Consider the following 22,343-nt stretch of genomic DNA (forward strand, 5'->3'; position numbering starts at 1 on the left):
AAATGGCTCTGGAGCTCTTCAATTCTCTTCCTTCTTAGTCTGACTTCCTTGACTTCCTGAGGAACTCCCTTTATTCCTATCTCCTCCTTTGTGAATGTCTAGGGGCATAATCTCAGTGTCCTTGGAACACAAGTATCAATGCCAAAAGCCCCTTTACTACTTCTCCCAGGGGGCTTGGGGGCCTTCATAAAAAAAAGGACCCTAGGGATGTGCTTCCACATCACAGAATTCCAGAGCTCTGCATGCAGACAGGTGCATCCAGGACACTCACTATCCATAGAAAAATGAAAAGCATCTCTTCCTGGAACAAAAATGAAACACAACAGAAGGCGGCAGCAAGCAAAGGCAGTGTTAAGAATGAAAAGAAAGAGCCGAGCAAGCAAATTAAGGCCTTTTCTCTGAAAAGTAAAGCCAGGCAGAGGTACCATAAGGGCTTCTAATGCTAAAGCAGTGATTAACACCCAAAATGGAGCACGAACATGGGCTGAGCACAGCAGCACAAGATTTCAGCCTCCAATAAAAAGTTCAGGGTGAATGAAGGACATGTTTCACTTAATTCCGGTAAAGAAGACCAGTTAGATAAGGCAAAAATTTTAAACAGTCATAGTTCAATCACCTAAGTAATTTATCCTAATAGATGATAGATAGAAAGATAGATAGATAGATAGATAGATAGATAGATAGATAGATAGATAGATAGATAGACAGATAGATAGATAGGTAGGTAGATAGATAGATAGATAGACGAACAGACTATAGAGATAGACCATAGAAATATATGTATATATATGTATATTTCTATAGTCTGTCTTTTCATTAAATATGCACACATGATATTAAGTCTTGTTTAAACCATATTTCTGTTATGGCTTTCAGAGTTTATTGCTGCTTTTCCAGAAAAAGCTTTGACTGACTAAATCATGTACTACATTCCTTCTCCTTAGTTATTATATCAGAAAAATCCACAGCCCCTACACAAAAGGCATCACTTTCACTTGGTTGTAGATACCCAGATTGCAGAAATATTGCCCAAAAAACAAACCACACTGATATAAAGGAAAACGGCACCAGGACCAAACCACTGGTCAATGAAGAGTAAAGTGATCCTCATCCATTTTGTCCTCTCTAAATGATTTGACAAGTTAGAATATCTCCCCAAGGTAAAATATTGTTCCTGCTCCCATCCACCCACCCAGAGACTGAGAAAGTGTCCGTGTGTAATCTATTCACATACAGAGTGTACTTGGGTTTATTTTTAATCATTTAGCAAACACCTGATAGTGCTTACTATGTGCCAAACACTGCTGTAAACCCATTGTAAATAGATATTAACTCATTTAATTCAATTAGGAACTCTTTGTACACCCATGCAGGAAGCATGCAGCTACTGCTCCCTACTCCTTTCCGCACTGCCCCCTTACACTAGGCTTGTGCATATGTTTCAGGGAGGCTTGGGGGTGCTATGTACATTGCCATTGAAGCAGACCCCCGCTTATTTGTAATAAACACTTGGCAGATAGAAAGAAAAATTCTCAAAAGCTATTTATTAAGCTCCCAACATCCTCGGGGTGCTGTGTTGGGCACTGTAATTACAGGAAACATTTTCGACTCTGCTTCTTTTCTGACCATCCGGCTAGGAGGCCCAGTGAGTGGACCATGGTAACCACTCTTCATTTTCCTGGGCCATTGTAACCCTAATGAGATCCATTCTGATTGCAATTAGAACAGTTCACAGCAGGTGAAGCCATATGGAGTGTGGTCATCTTGAAGCAGGAGCTGAAAAGGGTCTTTTGTCTACCCAGATCTGCACATGCATTTTCTAAAATCAGGTCCCACCTGGTCCTGCCACAGCTCTGTAAGGAATGGGAACTGTCTGACGGCTGAAGCTTCAATCCATGCCCACATTACAAATAGGAAAAAAATTCCTGAGTGCCTACTGTGTGCCAGGTGCTGTGTTAGGCTTTTTCTCACGTCATCTCATCAACTTCTCAGTGAGCCAACTATCATAAGCAACATTCTAGGGAAACTAAGGCTCACCGAGGTCGTCAGGCCTGCCTTACGTTGCACAGATTGAACATGACAGCACCAGGATGACCTTGACAGCACCAAATCTCCTCACTCTAACACTTAAATGTTTTCTATTTCAAGGGGAAGTTGTCATTGAAATCTTAAACTTTCTGCATTTTTTTTAATTGCTTGACTTGGATAAACAGATTGTCATAAGACTTTCCTTTCCCCAGGGTCCCTAAGCTCTTTTTGCAGCATATTATGTGATAACTGATGTTATTAGTGGGGGCAGCCACTGACTATAGAGAGAAGCCCCCACAGCCCACCTGCCCTTGGCATCTTCCATTCAGAGAAGGGGGGAAGGTGGGGGACAAGAGTGGGTGGGTTGGAAATCAAACCCCAGAATCACGCGTATCATTGTGAGTCGGTACACCGCTCACCAGGACTATTGCCCCAATATAGGCTGGATAAACTGAAATATGAAAAACTTTTTCAAATTGCACATAATGATTTTTTTATTGGAACCACAGTACCTCTTCCCTTGTCTCCCCAGCCCTCTTTTTCCTGCTTCCTCCACATCTCACCCCAACATGGCTAACCCAGCCAACAGGATAGATAAAGGAAACAGAGTCTGCAGTTCAGGGTCACATTGGTCTATTAAAGCCTAACAAAGAGTAAAGCTTTATGCTGAAGAAAACAGGTTTACCTTGAATTTGTGAATTGAGAGGCTTTTGAAGGTTCCAGAGAAAACCTTTAATATTAAGCAAACCTATTATTCCATAGGCTGCAATAAAACAGTAATTCTAGGTGGCCACGTGGCCTAGCATACTAACCCTCAGAAGAATGTGCACTATGCAAAGAAAGGAACTTAGGTTCTACTTAGAGAATTTAATTATTGGGTATAAATACCAATAAATGACAAAATTGTGCATTTATATGTAAATATGTAAAATGATTGATGGGAAGATGAATTATTTTTTTCAAATAAAACAATTTATTCTTCTCAAGACCTGTGTGAATTCCTATCATCAAGGGAGTTCAGGTCTCCCTTATGCCTCCTGAAAGCATGTAACAACTTGTCCAGTTTTCTGCCTGAGTAGCCCCTTCTCCAGACCACTGTCTCCACATGGAGGCTCAACCCTGCTCGAAGCTCTAGACAAGTGTCACAGCCCCTAGTCATGGTGGCCTTAAGGCCCCCTATTTAATCCTTTGGGAGCTTGGCATCAGGTCAGCTTTTGCTGCCAGGCCTGCTGACCTTGTGCCCCTATGCTAGGAACTGGCTCTCCATCTTACTGTCAACACTAGACCCCAAATTTCTGCCATCAATCCCATAGCTGGATCTCGGTTCTGAAATTCTGGCCCTTAGCCTCAATCTTGACCTATTCAGTACTTCAGTCTGGAAGCCAGGAGAACAAGTCAGGGCCCCAATGGTCTCCTCCTGCAGGGAGAGCTGCCTGTCCTCAAACCCCAGCCCAGAGCCTGGGCCCTGTCTGTAGGTTGGTAGTCTGCCTTCCTGAAGCTGTCATCACACTTCTCTGATGCCATGCTCTGCCTGGCTCATGGCAACCCCCTGACCTCCATTCCACTGCCTCATTCACACCAGGTAGGCAGGCTTGGTTCAATGTCAGCAAACTCTACACTCGCCTCTCCTGAATCTCAACTTCCAGTAGAATCACTTAGCAGTGCCACTGCTGTGTCCAGTCACAAGGCTATGAGCACCGAGGGAAAAACTGCAGCTCCATAGACTGAAATATTTGGGGAGAATAAATTGCACTTTTTCCAGCATCCGGCTGAACCACTGCAACAAAATGATTTATAGAGGAAAAAGAAGGCTTTGGAGAGGGTATAATATTCCACAGGTGAACTGTTTTAATTTAATAGTCCTTCCTCTCTGTGTTCATGAGCTGTTGAGACCAAAAAGACCAACTAGGACTATAGGTCAAGGAAGCAATTGCCTAGCCATCATTACCATTCCCACTGGGAAAGGAAAACAAAGCCGCTCAAACACGCTTGGCATTTTTTTTCCCTACAAACATCTCTTCCTCTATAAAAATAAGAATGATCATTATAATAACATGAAATTCCAAAGAGCAGAAAGAAAAAAAAATACCTGTTGTCCTAATACCCAAAGCCAAGAACAATCTATTTTCCATCCTTTTGCTGTCTTCAGCAGCTGAAACTTAATGTTTGAAGATCTTCATGCCCAGTGAACAACTGACTCCTTTTCTTTGTCCAAGTATCTGTCAGGTATTGTGGGAGCACTGTCCTTCACAAGGGATGCAGCAAGCTGATTCAAGAGGAGTGAATTTAACAGCTGTCTCTGCCTTGTCCCTACTCCACCTCTGGACTCCTCAACGTCTGAGGCAAAGAACAAGAGCATAGCCACGCCTTCAAAACACCATCATTTGATGTGTACTTACTGATCTACCACTTTCAAGAAGCTCTCAGGTTAATTGAAGAAAGGTAGTGCACTCCCCACCTTGATGACTGAACACTGTTGAATACTGGTGAATTAAAAACACCAACAGACAGAGAACCAGGCTCAAATCTCACCTGTCTCTAGTTAGAGACAGAGACTTTGAACCTTTATCTTCTGGGCTAGAGATTCTTCATTTGCAAGGCAGAGGATTTCCAATTTCTTCTAGGGAGATGCTCAGTTCTAGAACTCACTTGAATTTCAAAGGTCCCACAAGAATTGTGTTTTAAGTTGTGTTGGGGATTGAGAGGAGGGGCCAGGAATGACAACTGAAAGTCAAGATCTGAGTTCTGAGGTGTCAAGTTCCAGCTGCTAACTTTCTGCAGCATATCATGACCCAGGCTGAGGGAACAAAGCTTTCATTATCCCAGCACAGGAAACCCAGTGGCCCAGTTTCTGGATGATGTCAGAAAACATAGGAAACCTGGGGAACAGATTGAATTCCAACCCTGAGAGACCACTGACACCTCTTTTCAAAAATGCCTGAGGGAACATGGACACATAATAATAGCTAACATTTGTTTAGCACTTACAATGTTCCAGGCACTGAGCTATGAAACAAGATCTCAAGGATCAACCAACAATCTAAAAGTTGAACAACAGGAAAACAGTTAAATAAGTGATGGAATATCATTCATCAATTTAAAATGCTTTCAAATAATAGCTAATGAAATAGGAATATTTGCACATTATAATGTTAAGTGAAAAAAGCACGATTCAGAAATATACAAAGAGTGTAATCCCAACTATTTTTAAAACTGACACATGGATAGAAGAAAGACCAGAAAGAGATATACCAATAATGCTAAGAGGAGGCAGGACTGGCTACATAAGCAGCAGGACCCAGTGCAAAATGAAGATGCACGGCCTCTTGTTCCAAACTTAAGAATGTCAAGACAGCAACAGTAGAGCATTAAACCAAGTGTTGCGTCCTTTTAAGCACTGAGCCCTGTGCAACTGTGTAGGTTGCATGTCCAAGAAGCTGGCCCTGGTGACAGTTAGTTATTTCTGGGTGTTAATATTATCAGTGATTATTTCCTTTTTTGTATTTGCCTATATTTTCTAAGTTCTACTAAATGAACATATTTTTATTTTTAGAAAATATAATGACTAATTTTTAAAAGAACCAACCAAAGTTAACAGATAACTACCTACAATTATAAACCAACATGATTTGGAACACCAGCCAGACTATGTCACAGACAGATGAGGACTGAATCTGGAATACAGGGAGAAGTGGAAATCTGGCCACAGGAGACAAAGTCAGAAGCTGCCACAGAAGACACAGAGAGGGAAGGAAAGCCCTGCACCTGAGACTAAAGAGATGAGGTCCCAGCTGGCTGCAAAAAACGTCCCTGCCCCAATCTAGGTAGAGGCGAATGATCAGCCTAGTATACAGGCAAAAAACATGGTGCCACCGTAGGCAAGAGTCACAGTGGTGGTGGCAATGATACAGCCTGATAGAACAGCAAGGTACTAGACCATGCAACCCAAGGTGGTTGCAGCAAGAGACTGTGCCATGAAGTTTAAAAGTTAAAACTGGTGGTCTGCTAAGGAACAAAAAGCACCCAAGCAGGGAAGTGAACCCAAGAGTTTCACCAACCTAGGTGGTAGAGGAAAGGTCCAGAATGACTCTACATTAGTATTCAGTATCTCTTTGTACCCTCAGGCTGGTATGAGGGGAACCACATATATTTCACTAATTTATTTAAACTAATATTTATTGTCTGTCTCTGCCCATCTAGAGTGTAAGCTCTACAAAGACTAGGATTTTTAACTATTTTGTTCACTATTGTACCCCAGTCCCTAGGAACATGCCTAGCACATAGCAGGCACTCGAAAAATATTTGTTAAATCAAGTAATTGCAAGTTTGGTCCAATTCTTATCTCCTTGTGTGTGAAGCAGAGAAAAGGGTTAGTAATAGGATAGGCCAAGTCATGAGAACAATCAGAATGGAAAAAATGTCCTAGTTTTTGAACTCCAAAGGGAACATGAGGAATTCCTCCTTAATTATTCAGTATCTTAATTATTCAATGTTCATCCCAGAGGGGATGAGGAAAAAATATACAACAGGGTCAGGTGTGAGCAACACACCTATCTACATCTCATTAAGATAAATCAATTCTTGAGAACTCCCCAGAAGACAGACGGTCTTTCCTCTTAGCTTCACAAGGTGACCCCAGACACCACACAATTTCAGGGTCATTCTGAAATTGTATTAAGAATTCCTGACACCACATCTTCTGTGAACAGGTGGAAGATAAAAAAGGAAAGCAATTACTGAGACACCACCAGCTGAGAAAGGGTTAAATATGGGCCTGGGAATGCAAACAGCCCACCTCCTTCTCCACCCCAGATCTTGCTCTCAGGCTGTTCGCCTGTACCATGGAGCAGATGACGCTCCCGCGCTCTCACAATGCCTCCCAACGCCAAGAGGCCTCTTCTCTACATTTCTCACCTAATCCCCAGCACTTGAAGGCGGTGAATGTTGCCACAAATGCTTTTTCCCCCCTTCTTTTTGGGCCACCCCTCTCAACAGCATAATAAACAGGAAACGTCTCCCATGTTCCAACATCATCAGCTGCAGGTACTTTTCTGAATCGACCATTGCAGGCCTTTTCTGAATCAACAGAGAAATGCATGCACATTTCTCCCCCTTTCCATTTTTTTTCCCTGAGGCAGCAATAAAGAATGCAGTTATGGGCCGGCCCCATGGCTTAGCGGTTAAGTGCGCACTCCCCGCTACTGGCGGCCCAGGTTCGGATCCGGGGCGCACACCGACGCACCGCTTCTCCGGCCATGCTGAGGCCGCGTCCCACATACAGCAACTAGAAGGATGTGCAATTATGACATACAACTGTCTACTGGGGCTTTGGGGAAAAAAAAGGAGGAGGACTGGCAAGAGATGTTAGCTCAGAGCCGGTCTTCCTCAGCAAAAGAGGAGGATTAGCATGGATGTTAGCTCAGGGCTGATCTTCCTCAAAAAATAAAAAAATAAATAAATAAAAAAGAATGCAGTTATCCCCAGTCAAAAAAATAGCAGCTTGGAAGAACGTTTTTAGCCCCTGTAGAGAAACAGACTGTCTTCTACACTGGCCCAAAATGCAGGGTCTGACTAAGGGGCTAAGCTGAGACTCATACTTACCAAAGAGCAAGAGAAAGCAAAGAATGGCATTTTCTTTGACCATGGTTTACAATTGTGAATTCTAGGCTGTGAGCAGAGACATTCTAAAACGCCCAGCTACTCACCATCCTGGGTGGAATTAGGACGGAAAGATGACATTTGAGAGAGTATCTTGGTTTAGGGGCAGAATTGTGGGGTGCACGCCTGAGAAAGGGCATGCGTGAGCTATAAAGTCACAAGGCCTGGCTCTGCCCTAGAGACCTTGTGTAACAGCTGCAGGAGAAATGAAGTACATCTGAGCCCAGTGGGTAGCCAACCTAGGGATTTTTTTTTTTAATACAAAATACAATTTTACCTAAGATAGTATATCTGAACTAGTAGTAGGGCAAATCACCTGCTACCAAGGAATTTGAAAGTTGAATCCAAACGTGGAAAATATCCAGGTTTTTTTTACTGCAGATGGGTGAAAATAGACTTAAACAATCTATGTCAGCCAAAATAAAATTGGTAGGGCCAGCTTCAATCCCACCAAGAGAGTTTGTTCTATGAATTTTGCTGACAATGTCTCAGTAGTGTTGTGCTTGTAAACGTTCTACTAGCTGGATAACCCCAGGAAAGTTAATAATCTCTCTGTCTTGGTTTTCTCATCCATAAAATGGAGGCAATAATACCTAATTTAAAGAGATGGTATAAAAATTAGCAATAATGTGTATGAAGCACTTAGGACATCATAAATAAGATAGTAGTAATGCTATAGTTCTTATGTGATAGAAGAAGTGATCTAGAAGGTATTTTTTACTCATATTTCTGCCCTTGCCCTTAACTACTGCCAGTTTATGGAATATTTGGAAGAAGGAAAAACACAAGAAGATTCAAATCACCACCATTCTATAATGATGAAACACTATGGAAACGGGTGTAAGAAAAAGTCATTAAAGAACTTCCAGAACCTGTATTTGAAGTGTAGTTGACATGACGATCATGGTGAGAAAAGAGGTAGAAAAACAGCAAGAATAGACACAGGCTCACGAGCTGCCCATAACCATGGCAGCAAATTTGAAAAGCGTAGTGTAAAACCTGATCATGACTCAATATGGCTTTTCTGAAGATGTGGAAGAAACGAGGGGAAAGAAAGATCATTGGTTCTCTAGTAACAAGGCTACTTAGTGATCTGCAGACACTCTACGCCTGCTTCTACCAGTGAACAGGTGGCTCCCAGGAAGACTTCCCTGATGCTTTCCTGCCTCCTCAGAACCCTATTGTACCTCCAGGCCTGTGCCTCTCAAGAGTATTCCCTACATGCTACCTCCTGTTTCTTTTTTGTGGATCCATTTGGTGGCCCACAATCATAAGGTTTTTTAGAGCAGGATTTGATTTTATGCATCTTTATATTATATGACCAACACAGGAAAAATCCCTGGCACTGCAGAATGTGCTCAGCAAATGTGTTAATGTAATGAATGGCACAAGAGCCATGCTCTACCGGTCTCTGATCATAATAGCATTAACCCCAATTCTCTTGCTGGTTCTTAAAATTATTCCCCCTTCCTCCTCCCTTTGTGGTCCCCACCTTGCCAAGCAAGGGGCCCACCAACAAAGTAAGTCAACAAACAGGTTGAATTAATGAAAGGCGCACACCCAAGGTTCATGCCATCATACTCTTTCATCACCATACAGAACTTAGTTCTTTAGCTTGCAGATGAGAGGTTAAGAGGTTACCTATCGCAAACAATTTAAAAGGGGTAAGAAATTTGCCCCCTTCTTTGTACATTAGGAGTGAGGAGAGAGGCTTATCATCTGACAAGCTTTGAAAATGGCATTATTACCAACTCATAATGAGACAGCCTACAGCATTAGTATGGACTAATGAAGTTTAATCATAAAAGCCACGTTGGTTTGCAATATGATGCATGGAAAACCATCATCAGTAGTGCCTGTGAGGTCAGCAGTTCCTGACAAGATGGTATGCATGGTATGGAAGGTAAAGTTAAATAAAGTGGGGAAGGGAAGATACTTGAAGACAGGGAAAATAAAGACCTTAGAGCTACTTTAAAAAAAAATAAGGCAGGGGCCGGCCCCGTGGCTTGGCCATTGAGTGCGCGCGCTCCGCTGCTGGCGGCCCAGGTTCGGATCCGGGCGCGAGCCGACGCACCGCTTCTCCGACCATGCTGAGGCCGCGTCCCGCGTATAGCAACAGGAAGGATGTGCAGCTATGACATACAGCTATCTACTGGGGCTTTGGGGGAAAAAAATAAAATTATTAAAAAAAAAAAGGCAGTTGAAGAAAAGAAGGAATCAAAAACTTTTTTAAAAGCTCTGTGTGTGTGTGTATTTCTGACTAGACTGTCAGCTCTTTGAGGACAGTAACAAGGTCTGCTTCCTCTCAGCATCCCAGTCCCTGGTACATGCCAGGTGCCTAATAGATGCTCATGGAATGTTAAATAATATTACAAAGTATGGATAGGAAGAGAGAGGTAGGCAGAGATAATAAGGAGTCTTTATGAGACCCATAAAGAAGGAAGGTAAAAACCGACCCCCAGAAGTCGGTGGTTAATGTGGAGTTATACACGTACTCCTTTCACTTAAATGCTTTAATTTTTAGCCCACATCCCCTCTTTGAGAATAAGGTACTTCCCTTTTTTTTGCACCTGCAAGCAGACAAAGTGATTAAGCTACCAGCTGGTCCTCTCCCTGGGGGTCAGTCCCTTTTCCCAACAAAGCCCTGTGGACGTAAGACCCTCCCTCATCTAAACATCAGTCACAAGATATTACAGCCAGATTTCTCACAGGTTTCACTCAGGTTCAGCAAAGCATAGAGCAGCCTTTCCTATCTGCAGAGCCGGTGGGACCTCCACAGCTACATCTCCCTCTTTCGCTGCTGGCTGAAAAGCTGTCATTGCAGTCAGTTCCTATGGAATCAATAACCAAACTTCATTTAATCTTAAAATAACTCTTTGAAGTAGATATTATTTTTCCCATTTATAAATGAGAAAACTGGGGCTCAGTAAACTGTCCTGATCAAGATCATATAGCGAATAAGGAGCAGGTCTGGTAGCAGGACTCAGGCCACCAGAACTCACTCACCCATCTTTCTCGGGAATCCTTAGACTGTTAGCTTCCAGGAAGCCAATAGGGTGACCAACCATCCCAGTTTTCCCAGGACTGAGGGTTTTCCAGGATATAGGATTTCAAGTGCTAAAACCGGGACAGAGTTAGGCAAACGGGGCTGAATAGTGACCCTAGCAGGGACTGTGTTGACCTTGTTCACTATTGTATACCTGTGGCACATTGTAGCTACCTAATAAATATTTGCTGAATGAATGAATTAAAGAATGAATGAATGATTTTTTTAAAATTTTTTCTTTGTTGCAGTAACATTGGTTTGTAACATTGTACAAATTTCAGGTGTACATCATTATACTTCTATTTCTGCACAGATTACATCATGTTCACCACCCAAATACTAATTGCAACCCATCACCACACACATGTGCTGAATTATCCCTTTCACCCTCCTCCCTCCCCCCTTCCCCTCTGGTAACCACCAATCCAATCTCTGTCTCTATGTGTTTGTTTATTGTTCTTATTAACTACTACTTAATGAAGGAAATCATACAGTATTTGACCTTCTCCCTCTGACTTATTTCACTTTGCATAATACCCTCAATGTCCGTCCATGTTGTCACAAATGGCTGGATTTCATCGTTTCTTATGGCTGAGTAGTATTCCATTGTGTATATATACCACATCTTCTTCATCCATTCGTCCCTTGATGGGCACTTAGGTTGCTTCCAAGTCTTGGCTATGGTGAATAACGCTGCAATGAACACAGGGGTGCATGTATCTTTACGCATTGGTGTTTTCAAGTTCTTTGGATAAATACCCAGCAGTGGAATAGCTGGATCATATGGTAGTTCTATCCTTGATTTTTTGAGGAATCTCCATACTGATTTCCATAGTGGCTGCACCAGTTTGCACTCCCACCAGCAGTGTATGAGAGTTCCCTTCTCTCCACATCCTCTCCAACACATGTTGTTTCCTGTCTTGTTAATTATAGCCATTCTGACGGGCATGAGGTGATATCTCATTGTAGTTTTGATTTGCATTTCCCTGATAGTTAATGATTTTGAACATCTTTTCATGTGTCTGTTGGCCATCTGTATATCTTCTTTGGAGAAATGTCTGTTCAGGTCTTTTGCCCATTTTTTAATTGGGTTGGTAGTTTTTTTGTTGTTGAGATGCATGAATTCTTTATATATTTTGGAGATTAAGCCCTTTTCAGATGTATGGTTTGCAAATATCTTCTCCCAATTGTTAGGTTGTCTTTTCGTTTTGTTGATGGTTTCCTTTGCTGTGCAGAAGGTTTTCAGTTTGATGTAGTCCCATTTGTTTATTTTTTCTATTGTTTCTCTTGCCCGGTCAGACATGGTGCTTGAAAATATGTTGCTGAGACCGATGTCGAAGAGCATACTGCCTATGTTTTCTTCTAGAAGTTTCATAGTTTCAGGTCTTACATTCAAGTCTTTAATCCATTTGAGGGTAATTTTTGTGTATGGTGTAAGTTAAGGGTCTACTTTCATTTTTTAGCATGTGGCTGTCCAGTTTTCCCAACACCATTTGTTGAAGAGACTTTCTTTTCTCCGTTGTGTGTCCGTAGCTCCTTTGTCAAAGATTAGCTGTCCATAGATGTGTGGGTTTATTTCTGGGCTTTCGATTCTATTCCATTGATCTGTGTGTCTGTTTTTGTGCCAGTACCATGCTGTTTTGGTTACTACAGCTTTGTAGTATATTTTGAAATCAGGGAGTGAGATACCTCCAGCTTTGTTCTTTTTTCTCAGGATTCCTTTAGCTATTCGCGGTCTTGTGTTTTTCCAAATAAATTTTAGGATTTTTTTTTCTATTTCTGTGGAAAATGTTGTTAGAACTTTGATAGGGATTGCATTGAATCTATAGATGGCTTTAGGAAGTATGGACATCTTAACTATGTTAATTCTTCCAATCCAAGAGCACGGAATATCTTTCCATTTCTTTGTGTCTTCTTCAATTTCTTTCAGCAATGTTTTATAGTTTTCTGTGTACAGCTCTTTCACTTCTTTGGTTAAGTTTATTCCTAGGTATTTTATTCTTTTTGTTGCAATTGTAAATGGGATGGTATTCTTAATTTCTCTTTCTGCTACTTCGTTGTTAGTGTACAGAAATGCAACTGATTTGTGTATGTTGATTTTGTATCCTGCAACTTTACCATATTCGTTTATTACTTCTAAAAGTTTTCTGGTGGATTCTTTAGGGTTTTCTATATATAAAATCATGTCATCTGCAAATAGTGACAGTTTCACTTCTTCCTTTCCAATTTGGATCCCTTTTATTTCTTTCTCTTGTCTGATTGCTCTGGCTAGGACTTCCAGTACTATGTTAAATAGGAGTGGTGACAGTGGGCATCCTTGTCTTGTTCCTGTTCTTAGAGGGATAGCTTTCAGTTTTTCACCATTGAGGATGATATTAGCTGTGGGTTTCTCATATATGTCTTTATTATGTTGAGGTACTTTCCTTCTATACCCATTTTATTCAGAGTTTTTATCATAAATGGATGCTGTATCTTGTGAAATGCTTTCTCTGCATCTATTGAGATGATCATGTGATTTTTATTCTTCATTTTATTGATGTGGTGTATCACGTTGATTGATTTGCAAATGTTAAACCATCCCTGCATACCTGGAATAAATCCCACTTGATCACGGTGTATAATCTTTTTAACATATTGTTGTATGTGATTTGCTAGTATTTTGTTGAGGATTTTTGCATCGATGTTCATCAGTGATATTGGCCTGTAGTTTTCTTTTTTTGTGTTGTCCTTGTCTGGTTTTGGTATCAGGGTAATGTCGGCTTTATAGAATGAGTTAGGGAGCTTCCCACCCTCCTCAATTTTTTGGAAGAGTTTGAGAAGGATAGGTATTAAGTCTTCTTTGAATGTTTGGTAGAATTCCCCAGGGAAGCCGTCTGGTCCTGGACTTTTATTTTTGGGGAGGTTTTTGATTACTGTTTTAATCTCCTTACTGGTGATTGGTCTCTTCAAATTCTCTACTTTTTCTTGATCCAGTTTTGGAAGGTTGTATGATTCTAAGAATTTATCCATTTCTTCCAGATTGTCGAATTGGTTGGCATATAGCTTTTCATAGTATTCTCTTATAATCTTTTGTATTTATGAGGTGTCTGTTGTAATTTCTCCTCTTTCATTTCTGATTTTACTTATTTGTGCCTGCTCTCTTTTTTTCTTGGTGAGTCTAGCTAAAGGTTTGTCAATTTTGTTGATCTTTTCAAAGAACCAGCTCTTGGTTTTATTAATTTTTTCTATTGTTTTTTTGGACTCTATTTCATTTATTTCTGCTCTGATTTTTATTATTTCCCTTCTTCTACTAATTTTGGGCTTTGTTTGTTCTTCTTTTTCCAGTTCCTTTAGGTGCATTGCTAGATTGTTTATTTGAGATTTTTCTCGTTTGTTGAGATAGGCCTGTATTGCTATAAACTTCCCTCTTAGAACCACTTTTGCTGTATCCCATAAATTCTGGCATGTCGTATTTTCATTTTCATTTGTCTCGAGGTATTTTTTGATTTCTCCTTTGATTTCTTCATTGACCCATTCATTGTTCAGTAGCATTTTACTTAATCTCCACGTATTTCTGGCTTTACTGATTTTCTTCCTATAGCTGATTTCTAGTTTCATACCGTTGTGGTCAGAAAAGATGCTTGGTATTATTTCAATCTTCTTAAATTTATGGAGACTTGTTTTGTGGCCTAATATGTGATCAATCCTGGAGAATGTTCCATGTGCATTTGACAAGAATGTGTATTCTTCGGGTTTTGGATGGAATGCTCTGTATATATCTACTAGGTCCATCTGTTCTAGTGTGTTGTTTAAGGCCAATGTTTCCTTATTGATCTTCTGTTTGGATGATCTATCCGTTGGTGTAAGTGGAGTGTTAAAGTCCCCTACTATTATTGTGTTACTGTCTATTTCTCTTATTATGTCTGTTAATAATTGCTTTATATATTTATGTGCATCTACACTGGGTGCATAGATATTTACAAGTGTCATATCCTCTTGTTGGATTGTTCCCTTGATCATTATGTAATGCCCTTCTTTGTCTCTTTTTACAGTTTTTGTTTTAAAGTCTCTGTTGTTTGATATGAGTACTGCTACCCCAGCTTTCTTTTCATTGCCATTTGTGTGCAGTATCTTTTTCCATTCCTTCACTTTCAGTTTGTGAGCTTCTTTAGGTCTGAAGTGTGTCTCTTGTATGCAGCATATATATGGGTCTTGTTTTTTTATCCAATCAGCCACCCTCTGCCTTTTAATTGGAGTATTTAGTCCATTGACGTTTAAAGTAGCTATTGATAACTATGTACTTACTGCCATTTTTTAACTTGTTTTTTCTCAGTGTTTTAGTAGTCCTTCTCTGTTCCTTTCTTCTTCTATACAGAATTGATTGTCTCTTTAGTTTGACCTCTGTCTGAAAGCTCTACTCTTTAACTACCCTCCTCCCTCCTTTTATGTTTTTGATATCATATCTAACCTCTTTTTTGTGCATTTGTATCCATTACGTTCTAATCATGGAAATAGATAATTTTTCCTATTTGTGGTCTTCTCTTTTCCCCTTAAATCAGTCCCTTTAACATTTCTTGCAGCACTGGTTTCTTGGTGACAAACTCCTTTAATTTTTGCTTCTCTGGGAAATTTTTGATCTCTCCTTCCATTTTGAATGATAACCTTGCTGAGTAGAGTATTCTTGGCTGTAGGTTTTTTCCTTTTAGCACTTTAAATACATCGTGCCACTCTCTTCTAGCCTGTAAGTTTTCTGCTGAGAAGTCAGCTGATAGCCTTATGGGGTTTCCTTTGTATGTAACTTGACATTCTCTTGCGGCTTTTAGGATTCTCTCTTTATCTTTAATTCTGGACATTTTGATTATCATGTGTCTTGGTGTGGGCCTCTTTGGGTTTATCTTGTTTGGGGCTCTCTGTGCTTCCTGTACCTGGATGTCTGTTTCCTTCCTTAGGTTAGGGAAGTTTTCATCTATTATTTCTTGAAATAGATTCTCTGCCCCCTTGTCTCGCTCTTCTCCTTCCGGGACACCTATAACACGGATGTTAGTGCGCTTGATGTTGTCCCAGAGGTCCCTTAGACTGTCCTCACTCTTTTTAATTCTTTTCTCTTTTACCTGTTCAGCTTGGGTAATTTCTTCTAGTCTTTCGTCCAGCTCACAGATCCGTTCTTCTGTATCCTCTACTCTGCTTTTGAGTCCCTCTAGTGAATTTTTCATATCCAGTATTGTATTCTTCATTTCTGATTGGTTCTTTTTTATATCTTCCATTTCTTTGTTAACATTCTCACTGAGTTCATCTGTTCTTCTCCCCAGATCAGTGAGCATCCTTAACACTCTTTGTTTGAACTCTCTGTCGAGTAGGTTGCTCATTTCTCTTTCACTTAGTTCCTTTTCTGGGGTTTTGTCGTGTTCCCTTACTTGGAATGTATTTTTTTGCCTCCTCATTTTGCCTCTTTCCCTGCGCTTGTGTCTACGTATTAGGTAGGTCAGCTACGTCTCCTGCTCTTGGATAGGTGACCTTATGTATGTGATGCCTTAGGAGGCCTGCAGTGTGCTTCCCTCAGTTCTCAATGTTCCAGGGGTGACCCCTATGTGGGCTACGTGTGTCCTTCTGTTGTGGCCTGTTTGCTCTCCCTGTAGGTGCCCAGGGAGGCCGAGTTATGCTCCTGGCCAGCTGTTGTAATGCTCAGCTGCTTGTAGTTGTTGTGGGCCCTTCAGTCTCTTTATCAGGTGTGGGGAGCCCTAGCACAGTTGGCTGCAAGTTCTAATACCACATTTGTGTTGCAGTATTTCTTTGAAGTGAGTAGGCCCCCAGCGTGGCAGGTTGTTAGGCTCAGGGCCTTACAATTGCTATAAGCCTCCAGCCTTTAGGTCTCTTGTCAGCTCTCTGAGGATTGCTGCTGGGTGGGGCAGGCCTCAGGCATGGGAGCACCCAATTTTTTCAGGCTTTGGAAGGTGGGGCAAACCCCCTATGTGGGTCTTTGAGAAGCACAAGTCTTCTGCAGCTGACAAGCCCTGCCGCCCACAGGACCACACACACAGTGAACATAGTCCTGCCCCGTGTGCACGCCCCGACCTCCTGAAGCAGACCCAGTCTCTCCATGGCAGGAGCCCCCACACACTCCACCACTGCCCCACACTCTCCACCCGCTCCTTGTGTACGCCCTGCCCCACCGAAGTGGGCTCAGTTGCCAGGCTGCAGAGAATCCAGTCACCAATCTATGCAGGCCCACAAGTTGCCTGAGTGCTTCTTGTTGGGTGGGGCCAGTCTCTAGGGTGGGCTGCCTGCCCTGGCTGAGCTGGATTAAATCTGCGCTCTAGTGGGTGGTGCCGACCCTGGGCTAGCAGGCCCCAGGGAGAACTCCAATGGCGTCTGTGTCAGTACGCCCACACCAGGCCACAATAATGGCCGCCGCCAATGTCCCAGTCCTTGGAGAGGTCTCACTTCTCACCGAGATGCTCTCAGGGCCTATTAGGTGAGTCTCTTTTCACCAAAGCACTGTGCACCTTTCTTTCTGGTGATTTTAGATTGCTTTCTGAAACGGGTGAGTTTGCATGTGGGCCCTTTAAGAGCTGGTTTTAATTTCTTTGTGAACCAGCTTTTCTGGGGGTACTCCCCAATGTTTTAGTAGCAGGCAAAGTCAGATATTATGCCACTCGTCTCGATTGTGCTGGGTCCACAAAATGCCCACAGCGGGGGCGCTCCCCAGCTCAGGGCCCCACGCCTCCAGGGAGGGTTGCGTACCTTTGGGCTGCTCCCCGGCGGCCATGAGGCACTGTGGCTTGTGAAGGCAGCATTTTTCCTCTCCAGAAGGGAGTTTCTGCCTCTTCTACCTCAATTAGGATTGTCCTTTGTTGCAGGAGTTCCTCTTATCCAGTTTCTGTTCTGTCTCAGGGGTAATTTTTCCACGAGTAGTTGTAAATTGGCTGTGTCCGTGGGAGGAGGTGAGTTCAGAGTCTGCCTATGCCGCCATCTTGACTTCGTCCCCCTGAATGAATGATTTTATGATGGCCCCAGGACACCTTTAAGTGCTCCAATTCCTTTATGAAAGGCCATTCAAGGTGTCTTCTTAGTCCCCTTCCTGCCTCGTGAAACAATAAGGGAAGATCATAGAGTTAATGCACACGAGAATTTCAATGTAAAAAAGGAAGACTAGAGAGATACTATAACAAACAACTGAAATTGAGTTCTGCTTGTCTTTGTTGCTTTAGAGGAGGAAAATAAATGAATGGTAAAGTTGATTCTTATTTTCAAATAAATTAAACATTCAGAAACGCGTGTTTGTTGCCTACTTTTAATAGCATGTTTCTTTCTTAAGCCAGACTCCAAGCCATCCTCCTCTCCAAGTTTTCTGTCATGCCTTATTGTCTAGTCAGTTCAGCTATTTTAAAAAATGTTGAATATCAACAATGGCTTTCAGGCGGGCATTGTCAACTTTTGTATGAAGCAATCTTGGTTGAATGAGAAGATCCCAGAGCTTATAGTCCCGTCTACTGTGCTGCCCCGGGCTGGGCTTGAATGTGTGTGACTGATAACAGGACACATTTCTACCTTCGTTATTACATTCCTCCTCCATAATTCATTGGCCACTCTCTTTTTAGGAAAGGTCTTTATGGCAAAGTGGGCAGGACATCAGGTAAGTGCTCTTGGGAGAAAAGTAAGTCCAGCTGCCCCCTGGGGCTGCCAGGCTGGATGTGGGTTCCCCAGGGACTGAGACCTCTGTACTTTGTCATCCCAACCTGGGTCCCTGGCTGGCCCAGCCAGGTCCACAGGCCCCCATAGCCTTGCGGTAGCCCTCACAGAGGGGATGCTTTTCAACTACGTGCAGTGACAGCTATCAACCTGCCCACTGTATTAAGGGTTAAGGCTCTGTGAGAAGGGTTATGTCTACATGGGGTTGGGCCCACTTTGATTTGTTTTTCCTTTTGCCAGGCTATAATGAAAAATGAATATGCTGATTTGGAATTGCCTTTCTTTCCCAATGTTGGTTTTTGCTCCTCCTAAGGGGTTTCTAGGAGCTGCCAGCATATAATTTCCTGCATTTGCAGAGGGCTCCTAAACTCAGAAAGGGCCTTTTTTCTCTGCCCTCAGGTAAACAAGGGTCCCAGCAGGGGCCAGGCCACTGAGTCCAGATAACTTTTATTTAGGATTTCTGTTACTTCAAATGAAAAAATGTATTGAGTTTGCTAAACTGCTCTGTATTCCATATCAAGATAAGTCACATGAGATTGCATATCTTAGCATTAAACATCCCAAAGGACAATTCCTGCGGAAAGTTTTCTATTGCTTTGGGGAATGTCACGGTTAATTCAGCTTGTGAGACCTGCCTGCCTTAGAAAAGAGGAGACCGAGTCCTCCCTGAATCCAAAGACACCGCATAAAGGAGGAGCCACAAGGACTGAGTTACTCTAGGCAAACAAATGTCTCAATATGTAATTTGAGAGAAAGAGACAGAAAAGAAACTCGCCTGTCACCAGTTGGGCAAGCTGAGTAGAAGAAGGGAAATGAAGGAAGGAATAAGAGAGAGCATACTTCTTCTTACAAACTGCTTCTTTGTGAATGAAGCAACGTCCTGAAATCTAAGGGGAATATTGCTGGGAAGGGGGAAAGAGCAAGATATCCCATAGCACATTAAGTTGGCCACGGAGCCATCAGACTCCCAGAGTTCATTCACTCGTCTGCTGTGGTCCCTTTGTCACAAACCGAGAACCCTTGGCAGGGTCTCCCTGTGCATGCACTTCACTGTGGACACAGCACAAAGTCCATCGAAGGGCTCTGTAATCAAATGTGACATCAGAGGAGCAACTGCCCAAGGTAACAACACATAGCATCTTGGTTGGCATGTAAAGGTAAGGGGCCTCCGACCAACATGTGAAATATATTAGACATCTGAAGCTACTTCCCATTTTTTAAAAGTGATTTCTATAATAAATTATCAAAGATTTACTTATTCTCTTTAGAATTTAATACAGCTTGAGTAAAGGCATATATGCAAATAAATAACCACATCTGCCACACTGCAGCATTTATTTTATTCCTTAAAAAAAATTATTTTTGCTTTTGCAAATCAATCCATAACTACCATTTGTGTGGTCATTGACCAAATTGTGACAGCAATTTATGACAATATCCATATTGAGCTGTAAGTAAAACCCAAAAAGTTAAATAAAAGATCTAAATTTGAATGTTTCTGTTTGAACAAAGCAATAAAAAAAATATACTCTCTCTTCGGCCCCCCAACTTCTTTTTTCTCAATGGTAGAAAGCAAAATAAAATTGCATGAAAGAATTGGCCAATACAGGTATTGATTGGAATCAAATTTAATTGCTTTGGAAGAAGAAAAAATTCACTACGTAAAATGAAGCATCTTCAAAACTGTGATTTATATATCACAGATCCTATGTACCTAATGAGCAGGCTGAGAAACTGAGGCCTCCACACAGCTCAGATTCCTCAGGCTTCTCTGCCTTGATATGTGGCCTCACTGAGAAATAAGCAAAGGGGCTAAGAGAGGAAGATGGCAAAAGGGGGAGTAAGTTGACTAGAGATAGACAGATGAACAAATGAATGGATGCATGGCAGCCTGGCTGGTTTTTAAATTTCTTTCTTTCCTAGGTTTAGGCTTACCATCCTCCTGACGTTTTACCGGGCTTGGAGCTTTCATCGCAGGAAGTTGCTGGAGTTTGCATTTATGTGTACTACTATCAAAATTCAAGAAATCAAACATGCTAGGTTAAAAAGGCCTTCCTTTTATTTTTTTCAAAAAGGACAATATTATAAAAATATACGTGTGAAGGATTAGCTGGAGAATTAGTAGAACTGCTGTGAAGAAAGCCACAAAAGTTAATGATGGCCAAGATGTGTGCTAAAAAATGAGAAAATGAAGATTACTACTGTTTTATTCGTAAAATATAGTCATATGTGCAGTGAGTTTAAAAGAACGCAGGCATTTACATTATTTTTGTAGTACGTCAATGATTTCTAAATTTGAAGTACTTTATATGAGGCAACGGATTTAGCAAGACTAAAATCCTCACCAGATAAAAAGAACAATAGGTGAGGATTTTACTCTTGCTCTGCCACCAACTGTGTGCTATGTCACCTTGGGCAAATTGCTTCTCTTTTCTGGGCTTCAGTTTCTGCCCTTATTTTGAGGAAGTCATACCAGATAAGTTCCTTCCAGTGTTCACAGTCCATGATTCTGTTTCAACCAGCATGGTCAGTGGTAAGGCTTGTTTAAGGGGTGCAGAAGAGAATAAATTGAGAGATGTTTGGAGTAGGTGGGGTTAGAGAGCCAGAAGGATAAGATTGTAGCAAAAAGTGACATTTAACTCTTCTGGACCCATACCAGGCCTTCAGCTTAAAATGATAGGACTTCTAGAGTAAAAGAAGGATGCAACGGCAAGACATACCACACACCCTAGGCCAAACTAGGAGGGTGAGTGGCAGGACGATAATCAGAGAAGTTCGTTCTCTACGGAGTAAGGATTGCTGTGCTCCCATCTAGCCAAGAACGCTACTCTCTTTGAACTATGAAAGACTGCTGAGTACCAACTATTGTACTAAGTGATGATTGTGGCATATATGTAATCAATATGTACTCTATTAACAAGACATCATGTGAAATAAAAATGGAATAAGTCATATTCCTCGTGCTTGGCATCTAAATCCAATAGATTAGATTCAAACAAGGAGAGAGCTGATCATATTCTGGATGGGGAAGACCACCCTGTTTCTAAAGCAGAACCCTGAGGCTTGGCACTAAGCTATGCAATGAGAGTTGTGTGCAAATGGACTAGACCTCCATACCAAGGAATGAACAAAGGAAAATGAAGAAAGCTCCTGCCAGGAAGTCACACAAGGGCCAGGAAAGAAGAAGCCAAAGCAGAAGGTTCGAGAGCCCAGAGGAACGACCCAGAGTCCATAGTAGATATGAGAACCCGAGGGGAAGGAAAAATAGAGTCTCTGTAGGAGACATTTAACATGGAAGTGGGACTTGCAACTACAGAGGCAAGGGGAAAGGGAACAACTGAGCCCCGATTAAGCAGTGTAAGTGGGTCTCAACAAGACACTCTTAGAGGACAGGGACTAAGTTGTATGCTTCTCTGTCTCCCATCGCTGCACCCCACTCCTGGCATACAAAGCTGACAAACTGGTAGAGGTAGCAGGCAGAAGCCATCACATTTGGGAGGAAAAAGATCCAGGATGCTTTTAAAGGTAAATTGCTGAAAGTTCACCTTCTATGAACACTAGTAGTACCAACTGCACAGAGCCGTTGAGATATGATAATGTATGCTAAAGCACTTTAGAAACTGTAAGACTTGTCCTGATTATTTTTGTCTCATTCAAAGGGAAAGAAGAGCTGGCTGTCCTAGAGTGCAGTGAGTAGGACCAAAGCTATTCTCCCCTACCCAATCACCAACCCTCAGTGTGGCCTTACCACAGAGGGAGGAGATGGCTTGGTGAGCTTGAGACTCAAAATACAAATGCAAAAATAAACAAACAAAAAAACACTGAAGCTCATTCCAAATCATCAGCCCATGAAATCACCAGCTACATTTTTGCTTTTATATCATCTTTTTCTCTTCTGACACACTCTAAAGTTCTTTTGAACTGGCATTCCACTTGGATTCGC

At 41.8% G+C, this 22,343-nt stretch overlaps 1 protein-coding gene across 4 annotated transcripts in view; it reads right to left on the reverse strand.

The window, feature by feature from the left end:
- Window positions 1–22,343, reverse strand: part of LOC147911744 (uncharacterized) — a 261,214-nt gene that overhangs the window by 217,319 nt on the left and 21,552 nt on the right. Inside the window, exon 2 of one of the 4 annotated variants that reach the window (XM_087426926.1) lies at window positions 11,787–17,789. The exons of the other annotated variants lie outside the window; for them this stretch is intronic. Coding sequence (XP_087283052.1) covers window positions 17,659–17,789 — 131 coding nt within the window. The 3' untranslated portion in view covers window positions 11,787–17,658. Of the gene's footprint in view, window positions 1–11,786; window positions 17,790–22,343 lie in introns of those variants that run through there. 4 annotated transcript variants of the gene reach the window in all.

The sequence above is a fragment of the Ceratotherium simum genome, chromosome X (assembly GCF_057802395.1).
Source record: "Ceratotherium simum simum isolate JZ-2026a chromosome X, ASM5780239v1, whole genome shotgun sequence".
Classification (NCBI taxonomy): Eukaryota; Metazoa; Chordata; class Mammalia; order Perissodactyla; family Rhinocerotidae; genus Ceratotherium; species Ceratotherium simum.